This window comes from Rattus norvegicus, chromosome X, assembly GCF_021556685.1.
Source record: "Rattus norvegicus strain SHRSP/BbbUtx chromosome X, alternate assembly SHRSP_T2T, whole genome shotgun sequence".
NCBI lineage: Eukaryota > Metazoa > Chordata > Mammalia > Rodentia > Muridae > Rattus > Rattus norvegicus.
The window spans coordinates 45533080-45546901 of record NC_141554.1 but is presented as its reverse complement, the minus strand read 5'-3'; the positions used below and the strand labels follow the sequence as shown (position 1 = coordinate 45546901).

The 13822-nt window shown below is 37.7% G+C and overlaps 1 protein-coding gene across 1 annotated transcript in view; it reads right to left on the bottom strand.

Annotated features, from left to right (window-relative positions):
* Positions 1-10347: 10347 nt before the first annotated feature.
* The window catches only part of Phex (phosphate regulating endopeptidase X-linked), a 237576-nt gene continuing 234101 nt past the window's right edge, over positions 10348-13822 (bottom strand). Inside the window, 1 exon segment of the mRNA NM_013004.2 lies at positions 10348-11961. Coding sequence (NP_037136.2) covers positions 11859-11961 — 103 coding nt within the window. The 3' untranslated portion in view covers positions 10348-11858.

The following is a 13822-nucleotide window of genomic DNA, read 5'->3' as shown; positions in this document are numbered from 1 at the left end:
AGAGGTGGCTTGGCAGTTAAGAGTATTTTCAATTCTTGCATAGGGCTGGGGTTCTGTTCACATGGTGACTCATAACCATCTATAATTTCAGTTTCAGGGGATGTGATACCTTCTTCTATCCTCCACAGTCAGCAGAGATACATGTGTACATATATGTACACATATTCAGTCAAACACTCACACACATAAAATAAATCTTTAAAAAATGTTCATTTAGTGTGTGTGTATGGGCATGCTTGTCTGATTGTAGAGGCCAAAGAATAGCTTTTGGGAGTTGGTTCTTATTTTTCACCTTGTAGCAAGGTCTTTCTTGTTTCAGCTACTACTCTGCAAACTTTAGGCTAGCTGGTCTGTGTGCTTCTGGCCCATTATCCCACCTCCTGTCTTGATGAAGGAGTTGTAGAATTACAGATGAATGTCATTTTCTCTGGCTTTTTTTTACTTGTGTTGTATAAACTCTGGCCAGGTTAGTAGACTTAACTCGTTCCTCCTTTCATATGATATTTAAAATTGTAAAACGGGTCAATTGAGATACTTCCCCTTTCTTAAATTAATGTGCTATCCATGGTGCAGGAGGTGGGACCCAAAACTGATTAGGAAGGAAGGGTCACACATTAACAATCTGTGAATCTAATTTCTTTTTTTAACACTTTTTTTTATTAACTTGAGTATTTCTTATATACGTTTCGAGTATTATTCCCTTTCCCGGTTTACGGGCCAACATCACCTAACACCTCCCCCTCCCCTTCTTTATGGGTGTTCCCCTCCGCATCCTTCCCCCATTGCCGCCCTCCCCCCAACAATCACGCTCACTGGGGGTTCAGTCTTAGCAGGACCCAGGGCTTCCCCTTCCACTGGTGATCTTACTAGGATATTCATTGCTACCTATGAGGTCAGAGTCCAGGGTCAGTCCATGTATAGTCCTTAGGTAGTGGCTTAGTCCCTGGAAGCTCTGGTTGTTTGGCATTGTTGTTCATAAGGGGTCTCGAGCTCCTTCAAGCTCTTCGAGTTCTTTCTCTGATTCCTTCAACGGGGGTCCCGTTCTCAGTTCAGTGGTTTGCTGCTGGCATTCGCCTCTGTATTTGCTGTATTCTGGCTGTGTCTCTCAGGAGAGATCTACATCCGGCTCCTGTCGGCCTGCACTTCTTTGCTTCATCCATTTTGTCTAATTGGATGGCTGTATATGTATGGGCCACATGTGGGGCGGGCTCTGAATGGGTGTTCCTTCTGTGTCTGTTTTAATCTTTGCCTCTCTCTTCCCTGCCAAGGGTATTCTTGTTCCCCTTTTAAAGAAGGAGTGAAGCATTCACATTTTGATCATCCGTCTTGAGTTTCATTTGTTCTAGGCATCTAGGGTAATTCAAGCATTTGGGCTAATAGCCACTTATCAATGAGTGCATACCATGTGTGTTTTTCTGTGATTGGGTTACCTCACTCAGGATGATATTTTCCAGTTCCAACCATTTGCCTACGAATTTCATAAAGGCATTGTTTTTGACAGCTGAGTAATATTCCATTGTGTAGATGTACCACATTTTCTGTATCCATTCCTCTGTTGAAGGGCATCTTAAAATTTTTAACCCAGAACTGCCCCTGTCTAAAGGAAATGCAGGGACAGAGTGAAGCAGAAACTGAAGGAAAGGCCATCGAGAGACTGCCCCACATGAGGATCCATCCCATCTGTACACACTAAAGTATCGTTTAGTAATCTAAATGACCATGAGTCCTCCTCACACCAGCTCATGTTTTATTCTTCCAGATCCTCTGACCACCCTTAGCAGACTTGCTCTTATGCAAAAGGCTTAGGGCCATTTCTACTCCAAGCTATTTGTACTGAGTTCTACCTCCATTTTGGAGGCTCTTGTCTGAGAGATCATCTTTGTTCAAATATTGTCCTATCTACTCTGTTTAAATTTCCAGTGCCCCAACCTACATACATTATAACTTCCTTCCACTGTTCCCTATGATAATAATTGCCATCAATCAAATCATCTTTTCACTCATTTCTTGTTTTCCTTTACCAGGTTAAGGCCTTTTAACTATTTTGTCTGTTACAATTTTCTCAGCACCTAAATTATAAAGCACACAATAATGACAAATAAATTGACTCAGCATATGTTCAAGGACATTTAACATGTTAGACACTATTCTAATTGCTAGAAATAATAGTAGCAAACAAGACAACTATCCACTTTATGAATCTTACAAGATAGTAGAGGAAAACAAATAGGAAGGAAGAGAGGGAGGGGGATACTAAGAAAAAGGGGATTAAAAGGCAAACAGAATTCTGTCAGCATGTACTTCTTGGCTTCGTCAATATTGTCTAGGTTTGGTGGCTGTGTATATATGGGCTAGATCCCCAGGTGGGGCATGACAAATATAGACACGTATGCTCACAGAAAACCACTGAACTGAGAACAGGGTCCCCATTGGAGGAGTTAGAGAAAGGATTGAAGGAGTTGAAGGGGTTTGCAGCCCCATAAGAACAACAGTAGAACCAACTAGAGCTCCCAGGGACAAACCACTACCCAAAGAGTACACATGGACAGACCCATGGCTCCAGCTGCATATGTAGTAGAGGATGGCCTTGTTGGGCACGAATGGGAGAAGTCTATGGTTCGGCCAAGACTGGAACCCCCCAATATAGGGGAATGTCAGGGCAGGAACTGGAGGTGGTTGGGGAGGGGAAACACCCTCATAGAAGAAGGGGGAAGGGGGATGGGATAGGGGGCTTTTGGATGGGAAACCAGGAAAGGGAATAACATTTGAAATGTAAATAAAAAATATACAATAAAAAGATACAAAAAAAGGCAAAGAGAGAAGAGGGAGAAGAGGGAGGAGAAAGAGAATGTACCAACTGTGGTTAGATCCAGGAAGTGGTTAGATCCAAGTAAAGTGACAGACATTCAAGGTAAGAGCCTTGAAATGAATGGGCAGTCACATTAAAAAACACAAGGAAAATTTCAAGCACAGCAACAAAGTCCCTGAGATTAAGAAGACAGAAAAAGGTTTCATAATGTAAGAGAGGCAGAAAAACACTTCAAGGAAAGAGAACTGTTTTGAATTTTATTGTAAATTCAATAAAAAGAACACTGAAGGGTTTTCAGGTAAAGCAATGACAGTGCCATTATAAAACTTTTGTTTTGGAAGTTGGAATCCAAAAGTCATCAATGTACTGGATTAATCAACATCGAGTACAGCAATTAGCACAGTGTCTCATACGTTGGTGGGCAGACATTAAATGATGGATAATTTCCCTTTATTCTTTAACAACCTTCATACATATTACCAATTGTCTAGGTTAAGCAGAGTGGGTTTGTTTTGTGGAATAATCTTAATATGCTAAATGCCTTGAAATGTTTTTCAGTCAATGATTACAATAAAATTGTCACACTGAGTGTTCTAAAGAACAATTTGTTCTTTTTAATTTACATTTTACTTATTCATTTTACATCCCACTCACTGCCCCCCTCGTCCACCCCTTCCTGAAATCTTTCCCCCATCCCCATCCCCTTCTCCTCTGAGCAGGTGGGGCCCCTCTGAGTATCCTCCTCCCTGGCACTTCAAGTCTCATGAGGCTGGGCATATTCTCTTCCACTGAGGCCAGACAAGACAGCCTAGCTAGAAGAACATATCCCACATACAGTCACCAGCTTTTGGGAAAGCCTCCACTTCAGTTGGTCAGTACCCACATGAAGAGTCAGCTGCACATCTGCTACATATGTGTAGGGAGGCTTTGGTCCAGCCCCTACATGTTCTTTGGCTGGTGGTTCAGTCTCTGAGAGTCCCAAGGTTCCAGGTTAGTTGATTCTGTTGGTCTTCCTGTCGAGTTCCTATCCTCTTAAGGGCCTGCAGTTCTTCCTCCTGTTCTTCCATAAGAGTTCCAAAGCTCCATCTACTGAACAATTTGTTCTTAAAAAGACGTTTGATTGATTTCTTTGCAACAAGCTATGTGAATCTAAATCAAACTCAATCGGCACCAGAGTCTATATAAACACACAAATGAGAGTTGAAATGTTACTCTCTGAGGACTGAGCTTGGCCTTTGTTGATAAGTAAAACTTTCCTCTAGAGCATTCATGACAAATCTACTCTACCATTCCCCTGTATGTGCTCCATGCAGTCGTGGAAGGTGGACAGACACATTTTTTCCATCTAAAATAAATTCTCCATGGGGTTATCTTCCATATGTCTTCAGGAGAAGCAACAACAAAAAGTTTATTCATGTTTTTATTAAAATAACTAAAAATAGGTCAACATATATATATATATATTACAATGTTCAACAATTTTAAGGTATCTTTTAAATCCTAAGAGATGGTGCTAGATAAAAGCCATCAATTAGTATAGACTATTTCCTACAGAAGCAATTCCTTTAAAAAATAAAATATATACTTATAGTTAAATGTAGGGGACAAATATAGATCTCCTTTCCTTCCCATAAAATGATTATGGATTTATGGGTGGGTATGTGGGTGTGTTTGTGAAGAAAAAATAGAGAGAGAGATTTTCAGAAGAAAGTGTAGGTCCCTCATGGACAAATAATAGACCAGAAGGCCTTGGAACTCAGAAACTTATTAACAGTCCTGATCAGAATGCTTGATAGGGATTAAAAAGAAGCCCCTCAAATACCCCCAGGCAGTATTTTAAAGTTTTGTTCTCTGGCTAAAATAACTTGGAGATAGTATGAATGTGTGAGACTAAGCTGGAGGCAATCACAGGGCTGGATGCATGTAGATTTGAGGAACAACATTGAGGGTATACCCCGACTGGTAAATCTTATGTAGTGTAATTAAGGCACTCAGTTTAAATGCAGCATGTAGTACGTGCTCAATAAACAATTGCAAGTATTATCACTATGAAGCAACTTCTCACTTCCTTCTTGAAGAATTCAAGGTGGAAACTATCATTAAATACAAAATACCATAAACTTACTCCATTATTTTTAACAGAATATTATAAAAATATAACCTATAATCTTGAATAAGTCACAAAATTATGGTTGTTAACATCCTTCAATGTCCAATACGGTATTAGAGAACAGACTCTGGAACTGAATAAAACTGACTAGTTCTGCCTCCTCCAATTGCTAGCATGGATGGTCTTAGCAAGTCCCAGATGTATCCTTCCACTATGCAGTGAGAATATTAACTATGTGCATGATTGCTGTGAAAACTCGCTCTAGCAGAGTACTATAATGTGAGTCAACAAGCAGAGGCTCTTTTCATTATGATTATTAGGCAAAAAGAAATCAACAAACACCCATTGAAATGCACTCAATTTGGGAATAGGTAGGTTCTGGGATGATTTTGTTACAGATCAGATGCCATGGTGATTTAATGGTTGTCTCTTAGCTATGTCCTGATTCTATTTGCCTCCAAAACACTTTGTACATTAATCCAATACACTTTTGGAGTGACAAACTATGCTTTTCTTTTTCTCAGAACATTTGCTGATAGTTAGTCAAGTTCTAGTGTACATATTATACAATATTTAAGATAGCTTTAATTATTCATTCTTTTTTTCAGACAGTGTTTCACATAGCCTAGAGTGGTTCCTAATGCTTCCTAATGCTGCTACTCTTCATACAATTCTTCAGGTTGTGGTGACCCCCAAACATAAAATATTATTTTTGTTACTAATTCATAACTGTAATTTTGCTACTGTTATGAATCACAATATAAATACCTGATATACAGAATGTCTGATATGTGACCCTATAAAAGGGTTCTTTGAGCCCAACAAGAGTCGTAACTCATAGGTTGAGAACCACTGGCCTAAGCTGTCCTTAAACTCACTATGTAACCAAGGAAAAAGTTAAATTTCTGATCCCTGTCTGCCTCCTGAGTACTGGTATTATAAGTCTTTGCTACCACACCCAATTTATGCAGTGCTTGGGATTGAACCCAGAACTTCCTGCATGCAAGCAAGTGTTATACCAACAGACATACAGCCATGACCACCAAATTGTGGGCTTTTACCTGACTGGTACTTTCTCTATGAAAACAAGAGTCTCAATTCAGAATTGATTAGAAAACAATGTTTGTGGCCTATAAATGAACAATCACCTTTCTAGGACACATTCAGGGGAGGAATCATGAAAACAGAATAGGCTGAGTAACATATTTCATAATAGATAAATGCAAATGATTTTATATATGTTTTCTTTAAGAAATGGAAAATACTGTATTGTTTCAGCAATATTTTACTTCCTAGTATAGTTCCATTCTCAATTGGATATACTTTAAAAGCATAGAACTTATCTGTAAATCGATGACTTAACCACAGATTCTTATATTCAGTTACCTTTTAAATTGATCCAATTAACAAAACAAAATACACATTTAAATTAAACATGCATCTAAACCATTGAGGAATAATTAAAATTATAGATCAGGTTTTCTTTCACTGATCAGAAATTATTATAATGCTTCTGTGGTGCTTAGTTCCAGGCTCACTTTGGTGTGTTATTAAAGCATAGGATTGTCAGATCACAGGGAGTAGCTCATTTTCATGTTCATATCTTCAATTCTAAAGGGGATTAAATTATCCAATTAAGCTGTTAATTAAAAAGACTCCTACAGAAGAAACTGCAGGCTACCAATAGCATTTTCAATTTTCATTGTGGTGTATTCAAAAGCAATTTTCTAACTTCAAAAGAGCACAAAGTTACTGCCCTAGATTACACTTCCAAAGGTATACCTGCTATCAGCTGAGAGCCCAACCCACTTCCTCTTTTTTTCTTGGCACATGCCTGGACTATGTGATTCACCCACCCCAAAGACTGGGTTGAGCCACATGACTTTTATCCAGTGGAATAGAAACAGAAGTAATGTAAGCCACGCCCCAGAAACAGAACAAATCTTACATTTCATATATTCTGTGGCCATTTCTCTCCTATCAGTCTATTGTTTATGAGCATGGCTTAAATCATGTCTTGAAAATTGTATAAACACAGTACTGAAGCCTGGGTTGCCAAGTCACCAAATGGAGGAGAGATGTTAAATGGCCATTAATACCCATCGTGCATGTAATGAAAACAAAATAAACTGAAGTTGAGCTAAGCCTTCAAGATTGTCTATTTCTATAGCTAACATGGTCTTAATTACTAAAAAAACAAAAACAAAAACAAAAACAATCAAGTAAATTGGAAAGGCATGAAATATTTCTTAACTAACTGAACACGTCAGCCTGAAAACATTCATATTTTGATAGGTCTACTTAGATATGTACCTGAAAATCTAAGCAAACTTAGTACCCCTTAGGTCTCTTGAAATCTAAGTTACTTAAACCATTGTAAGGGAGATTCTGTATCTCTTACCTCTGTCTGCCACTACAATGTCTCTCATTCCTGCCCATAACCTAGAGCTAATTCTAGGACAAACTCTTGTCATTTATAGTCATCTTTCCTTCTAAACATGATCACACCCAGACAGGCATATGCACACACACACACACACACACACACACACACACACACACACACACACACATATTTTGTGGATATGTTCACAAAATAGAAACTCACCCAATGGGGGACTGATCAGGCCATGTCCAACCACTTATTACCCACTAACTCTAGAGCATCTCACTTCAATATCAAATACAGGATGTTATGACACAGTAGAATGACTTAGGACCCTGTTGACCAATACATTACCAGATTTTAGCATATACATGCTAGGAATTCATTTTAAGGTAATTAATGGGCAATTCTATTAGCATTATCAGCCTGATCCCAACAGGCTCCGGTGAGAAATTACTGTGAACTGTATGGTATGGCTATAGATTTGTTTGGATTCAGGCAAAGTTGTCAACCTTTCAGATTCCTATATAACTCAGTTATTGTACCAGAGTTACCAGGAAATTACAGTTCACTGAAAGTGGATTGGACAAAGAGGCCCCAAGTGCATGAAGGTATGTATCTAGAAGGCCATAACCAATTAGAAACAAAGGTACACAAAAGGTAAGTTAGGGCTTCTTGTCAAAAAAACTTGGGATCTTGGAAAAGAGTAGACTGATAATGAACATCATAGAAGAGCCAAATAATTTTTCCATGTGTACCAAACCACACTCTAATGTACTCACATATCAGATATGACTCAGTAGTATAGTTATACCCATTTACAATATCCATCTCTCATGTTAAACTAAACAGCTCACTGAAGCCAGAGACTGTATATTGTCTTCCTAAATATATCTGGCTTGAGTTCAATAATAGTAGATGCTCAGTTACCATGTGCTGAGTGAATGACTATAAATTGACTGTATTGTTAAGGCACAGTAACAGCGCATGGAAATTCGCTGCTTCAATAGGAATGGCCTTGTACATTATCACTTTCATGAGACCAGCCCTACCACAGTAGATAATTTTCTCAGAGGCATCTCTTTCCCTCAGCAGGAATATTATTACAAAGGTAATAAAACCACATCTGCTGACTTATATTCTAGAAGGAATGTAATAACCAGATTGCAAATCTATCATTGTCCACAGAAAAAGTTTCTGCATCTAAGTCTTACTTTCCTGAAGCAAGACATCTAGTTTGTTGTAGTGGCTTGCACCATTTTCTGGCAAATATATTTTAAAGCAGACCTGAATGTTCACATATATAATAGATTGGGGTTGTTTGAAAAAAAGGAGAGCAACAGAAAACCTTCAACAAATGTTTTATTGTCCTTAAAATGATGATTGTCCTTGTTTCACAAAGGAAAAAAATCACAACCAAACCAGTCTGATAGTAGCAACATAGATTGTTTTTAAACTGCAAATCCAAGGACATCTTTCTTAAAACCAGTAAGGCACTGCCACTAGTGATAAAGATGTTATTACATGAAACAATCATGCAGTTTTCCATAATTTAAGGTGTACTGTGACATTATGTTAAAAAATATCAAAGGCAGTGGCTACCAAATGATAAGTAACTTTAGAAATACTGGTGGAATAAACATATCAGAAAAGAAGATCTTCTAAGAGATGCAAGTTAATTCAAAGGTCAGTAGCCCAAAGCACAAAACCTGTCTTCCCATGCTCTGAGATATTTGATAAGCAATTCTAAGCCTTCCCATTCCTCTTGGCATGAGCACCCTCTGTCTGGTGAGCCTTGGTTCCTAGTTTCGTCTTAGTGATGCTCCAGGGCTAAATAAGATAAAATTTATGGGCTATGCTTTAAGCTCCATTGAGGTAAGGCACTAAATAAGCTCAGGGATAATTTATGAATTCTCATTTTACAGCAGTCGTGTACCAATCCATCTCATAAAAGGGAGTGAGTCAGGAATAGGAGGCCTATGCTTAGTGAAAAACTCAGCAAACTTTGGACAATGGTAGTAAGGCCAAACAACACAGCTTTAGATATACCAAATCTCTGACTCACGAAAGAGAATTTCCCACACATTAAAAAGAACTAAAAACTCCTTCAAAGGCCCAGTTAATAATCCACTTGCAGAACAGCTGTTATATGAGTCAGAGCAGTGTGTTGCTGCAGCCCTAGTCTGAGATCCAATATTTAATTTCCTTTTGATTTACCATAATTATTTTTAAAAACTTTCTGACTTTCCTCCAGTGAACATGTATATCAAGGAAGACCAAGATCCTGTCTTGTTTCCTTAGGCCAGCTCCCCCTGCTTGCCACACTTCCATTCCTCCACTCATGTCTGACCTTCTCTATCATTTAATCGGTGTCTCTTTAAGAAACCAAGTCACACAGAGAACAGTATTGTGATTTGAAAGGTTTAACAGAAACACTTAAAAAGTTAGTACTTGTAGAAGATGTATGTGGCTACAAGAAGAATTTAGTATCTCTTGAAAATCTTAAGTTGATCAAGATACTTAGTTACTAATCTTGTCATCCAGAAACTGGGAGAACTCTAACTGATCACTAACCAGCTGTCCTTAACCAATAAACCAATACCATTTCCAAAGTCATAAGTCTGTAGTTTTATCAAACACTCTCTCTGACCTGCAGGAATGTGTTTCTTTGGAATTGTTAAAAAAGGAAACCTAGAAGGAACCCACTATTTATATAAGCATAGCAAACTTCAGTGTTCAGGAGTAAAATGAGGATTATCAAATCAGAATGGTTACACCAGAGAAAAGGCACACATATTTCTAACATCTCACATAATGCTGTTTGTTATTAGAAATACAAACCAAGGTCACATTAAACCATGGTTAAGCGGAGGAAAAGGCTGCTGCCCTTCAGAAGTGTATCCATTCGGAGAGGAGGAAGTCAAGGGGAAAATCACTCTCCTCAGACTAATGCAGTGTAATTGTTTTCCTCATGATGGTGCCCTTCCATTTTTCTCTCTTTGGAAGTTCCCATGGTTACAAAAGGATATGGTTCACACTTACTTTTTTTTTTTTTTTTGCAAAAGAATGACAAGTCACAAGGATGCAAAATGAAGTCCTGCGGTTCATCTGATTTTGTCATTTTGCTTTTGAAGTTTTTCTATTGGCCCACTTAACCCAGCACCCCATGTATAATGAATTATGTAATGGGGGGGTAGAAAAATGGCTATACTAATTTTTAAAACAATAGAAAAAAACAGGAAATACTCACCACTTCAATGCCATTATAATTTTATCCTACATACACTCTTAAATGTGATAACAGTTATCCTACATAAATACACACTAATACTGTTAATTAATTAACACTATAGGTGATGATTACAAAAATAATGCTCTAAAGATCAAAATACAGTACTGTTTTTAGAAAAATTAAACCCTTCATAAGACTTGAAGAGTAAAGTTATGTCCTTTAGATCTAGACAGGATTGCTTAAATTGGATTCATATATACCAAAATGCTTTCTTTCTAGAAACTTTTGCAAAAATTTTCTTTTAAGGAGAGGTAACATAAAGTGGCTGAGAAGGAAGAGGCTTTTTACTCCATCCTCAGTGTGGTGATTATATCATCATGCTGAAAGGAAATGAAAAGCATATGTTCCTGACATGGAAACAGAATATTATTTCCTCAATATCTACTCAGTTCAGTCAGGATATCTGAGCAGAACAAAACAAAATCAGAACTGCTCCATGATTGTTATCCGTCAGATAGATGTCCACTGATGTATGGAGGGACTGGATCAACGTTTGCAGATTTCATTTCCTATTATCTTTATTGTTGTGTGATTAGTTGTTATTGTGGTGGTTAATAGTTTTTAATACTGCTGGCAGTTAAAGATGTGTTCTTTTTCCCTATTTTATAGACCCAAATCCTTTACCAAATTGACTGTATGCCATCTTTGTTCATGATTACTTAAACAGGGCAGTTAGCTACATCTGAAGAAAGTTCTGAGATAATTGTCCAATAGACTCCAAACCTGAAGAGAAAAACTTTATCATAAACTGTAAAATGAAGGTCCAACGTATTTCTAATTTAACCACCTTAGAATTAAGAAATGTTGTATAATCACTGTACACCAAAGGGCACACAACTTTATCACTGAGGGTGACAATTTTCATTGACTGATCCTTTCTATGGATACACTCTCCTCAGGCCCCCTGCAGAGCTATAGATTGAAATGTTAGGTACCACCTAGCCGTGGCTAACATAAAGGGATGATAGGGGAGATCAGCCAAGAGCAGTTTAACCAAATAGCCTTGACACTTGTTTTCATTGGTTTGGCTTACTTTAAAAAGATGTATTTCCCTCAGTTCTTGCATTCCTTTTATAAACCCAATGACTTTGAACAGATACTGTTTAGATCCAAGCAAATCATCTACCCAAATAATAGAAATGCATTAAAAATAAAAGTCTTCGACAAAATATAGGCAAAAAGCAGTAGGTGCTGAGTATGTGAGTGCCTCCTCTACCGGCACTCCTCAGCTCTGTCAGGATGGCAGAAACCAGCACTCCAGCTACCAGAGTCGGCAGGAATCTGCACCTCTGTTCATGGTGGAATTTGCCGGACAGTTAAAAGCTTTCTGAAATTCTTCAAAGTTGCTAATGGCACCATTGACTCTGAAAAAAGATGACAAAGAACATGTCATTCAATATCTACATGTCCACAGGCTCCAGATGGAACAATCCATTGCTACAAAGGGGTCTTGCATTCACCTAGTCTGTTTACAGGGAAGACACCTAAAGCTCTTAGATAATTAAGGAAAGAAATTAATGTCGTTGAGAACAAAAACCAGCATTTCTTCAAAGGCCACCCCGGGCTCTAGTACTCTTCCAAGAGTCTACAAATTCCTGTACAAGTGTATCACCCCCAAGACTTTGTTTTTCTAACTTTTGAAAAAGATACTTCCAGCAAGTGTAAAGATAGAAGAATATAGGCAATAATCAAAAAGTACACTATGTAAATTATTAACAAAAAGATCCAACATTTCAAGCAACTCGTTAATAAAATGACATTAGTTTCTAAGACTTACATAGTTGGCACAAAGGGCACAAATCATAAGTGTAGAAACCACTATTTTTTTTTTAACATGTGTTCCTGTTACTGCCATTCTGTGATCAAGACAAAGCTTTTCAAGCTCTCCGAAGTTTCCTTTGTCTTCCCCGTCCAAACCTCCAAAACTAATTACTACTGAACCACCATAGAACCAGCTGCCTTTGAACTTGATGTGAATGGAATGTCCACTACACATAATTTTGTCTTTAGCTTCTTTCTCACTCACACTATTATAATATTGTAAAAGTCAATGCTCTTGCTGCATTTCCAATTAGTTTTTAACACTTCAATTGATGTACCAAAATACTTTCTCTAAAATCCTACCAATTATGATATGCACATCTACCTAGAATTTGGCTAATGTAAGAATCAACTAGCTGATGGACAGATGCTACCCGTTACAGATGAGTCATTCTGCACTGGATTTTTAGCTTCAGAATCTGCGACAGTCACAAGTTCCTGACTGCAATGAAGACTGCAGATTCCTACTCAGCACTTTCATTGGAGATGCCTTTTGCAAGCGATGTTCCCACGGTGTGATTTCTCTCTGCACTCAAAATCTATGCTGACCACAGATATCAATAACAAATCAGGCAAAATCCTATCCATCATCAGTTTCTTACTCAACTGAACATTCAAAGGGGGGCTCACTAAAAACTGCATTCTCAGTCACTATTTCTTCCCTAATGATTGTGTTACCTCTGGGCATTTGAATGAATGGTATGGCCTGGATCCAGCAAATCCCCATAAACTCTTGGGTTTAGTTGGGATGTTTGGACAGGGATTGATATATCACAGTGTGATTCACCTTAGGCAAGAATTCAAGGTGGAATATAGATGAAAATCAGTAAGTATACTCTGCAAATTATTAGCAGAAAAAAATCCAACAGTTCAGGCAACTAGTTAGTAAAATACAATTAGGTACTAAAACTTATCTGTTGATTAATTAATCTACTGTGTGACTTCATCTGCTCCATTTGTCTGTGAGATCACATTTTAGTCCATTAGAAACTGTCGGCCTTCATGACAGTTCAGCCCAGTGGGGGAGAATTTCCAACACAGTGATTAGATTTTTATGCTAGTGGGTAATTTATAGTCATTTTTGAAGCATTTCTAAGGCAAGGTTTTAGGAATAAGATTTTAAAATATAGAGGAAATCCTAGATGACTTTCTTATGATATGCTAATGGATTCATTTAAATATTAAACATAAAGATATTCAGGTATAATATGTTCTAAGCAAAGAATAACTATAAATTACCATGACTTCTTGAATTTCTCTGTATAATTAACTGTCCTCTACTGTAGGAAATTTTCTTAAGCCATAGAACCTAGTCTAAAATAAGTAATATCAACATTAATTTTGTTTTTATTTAATATTTTATGCATTTAGAAAATTACAGTTGTTAATCCTTTCCCCTTCATA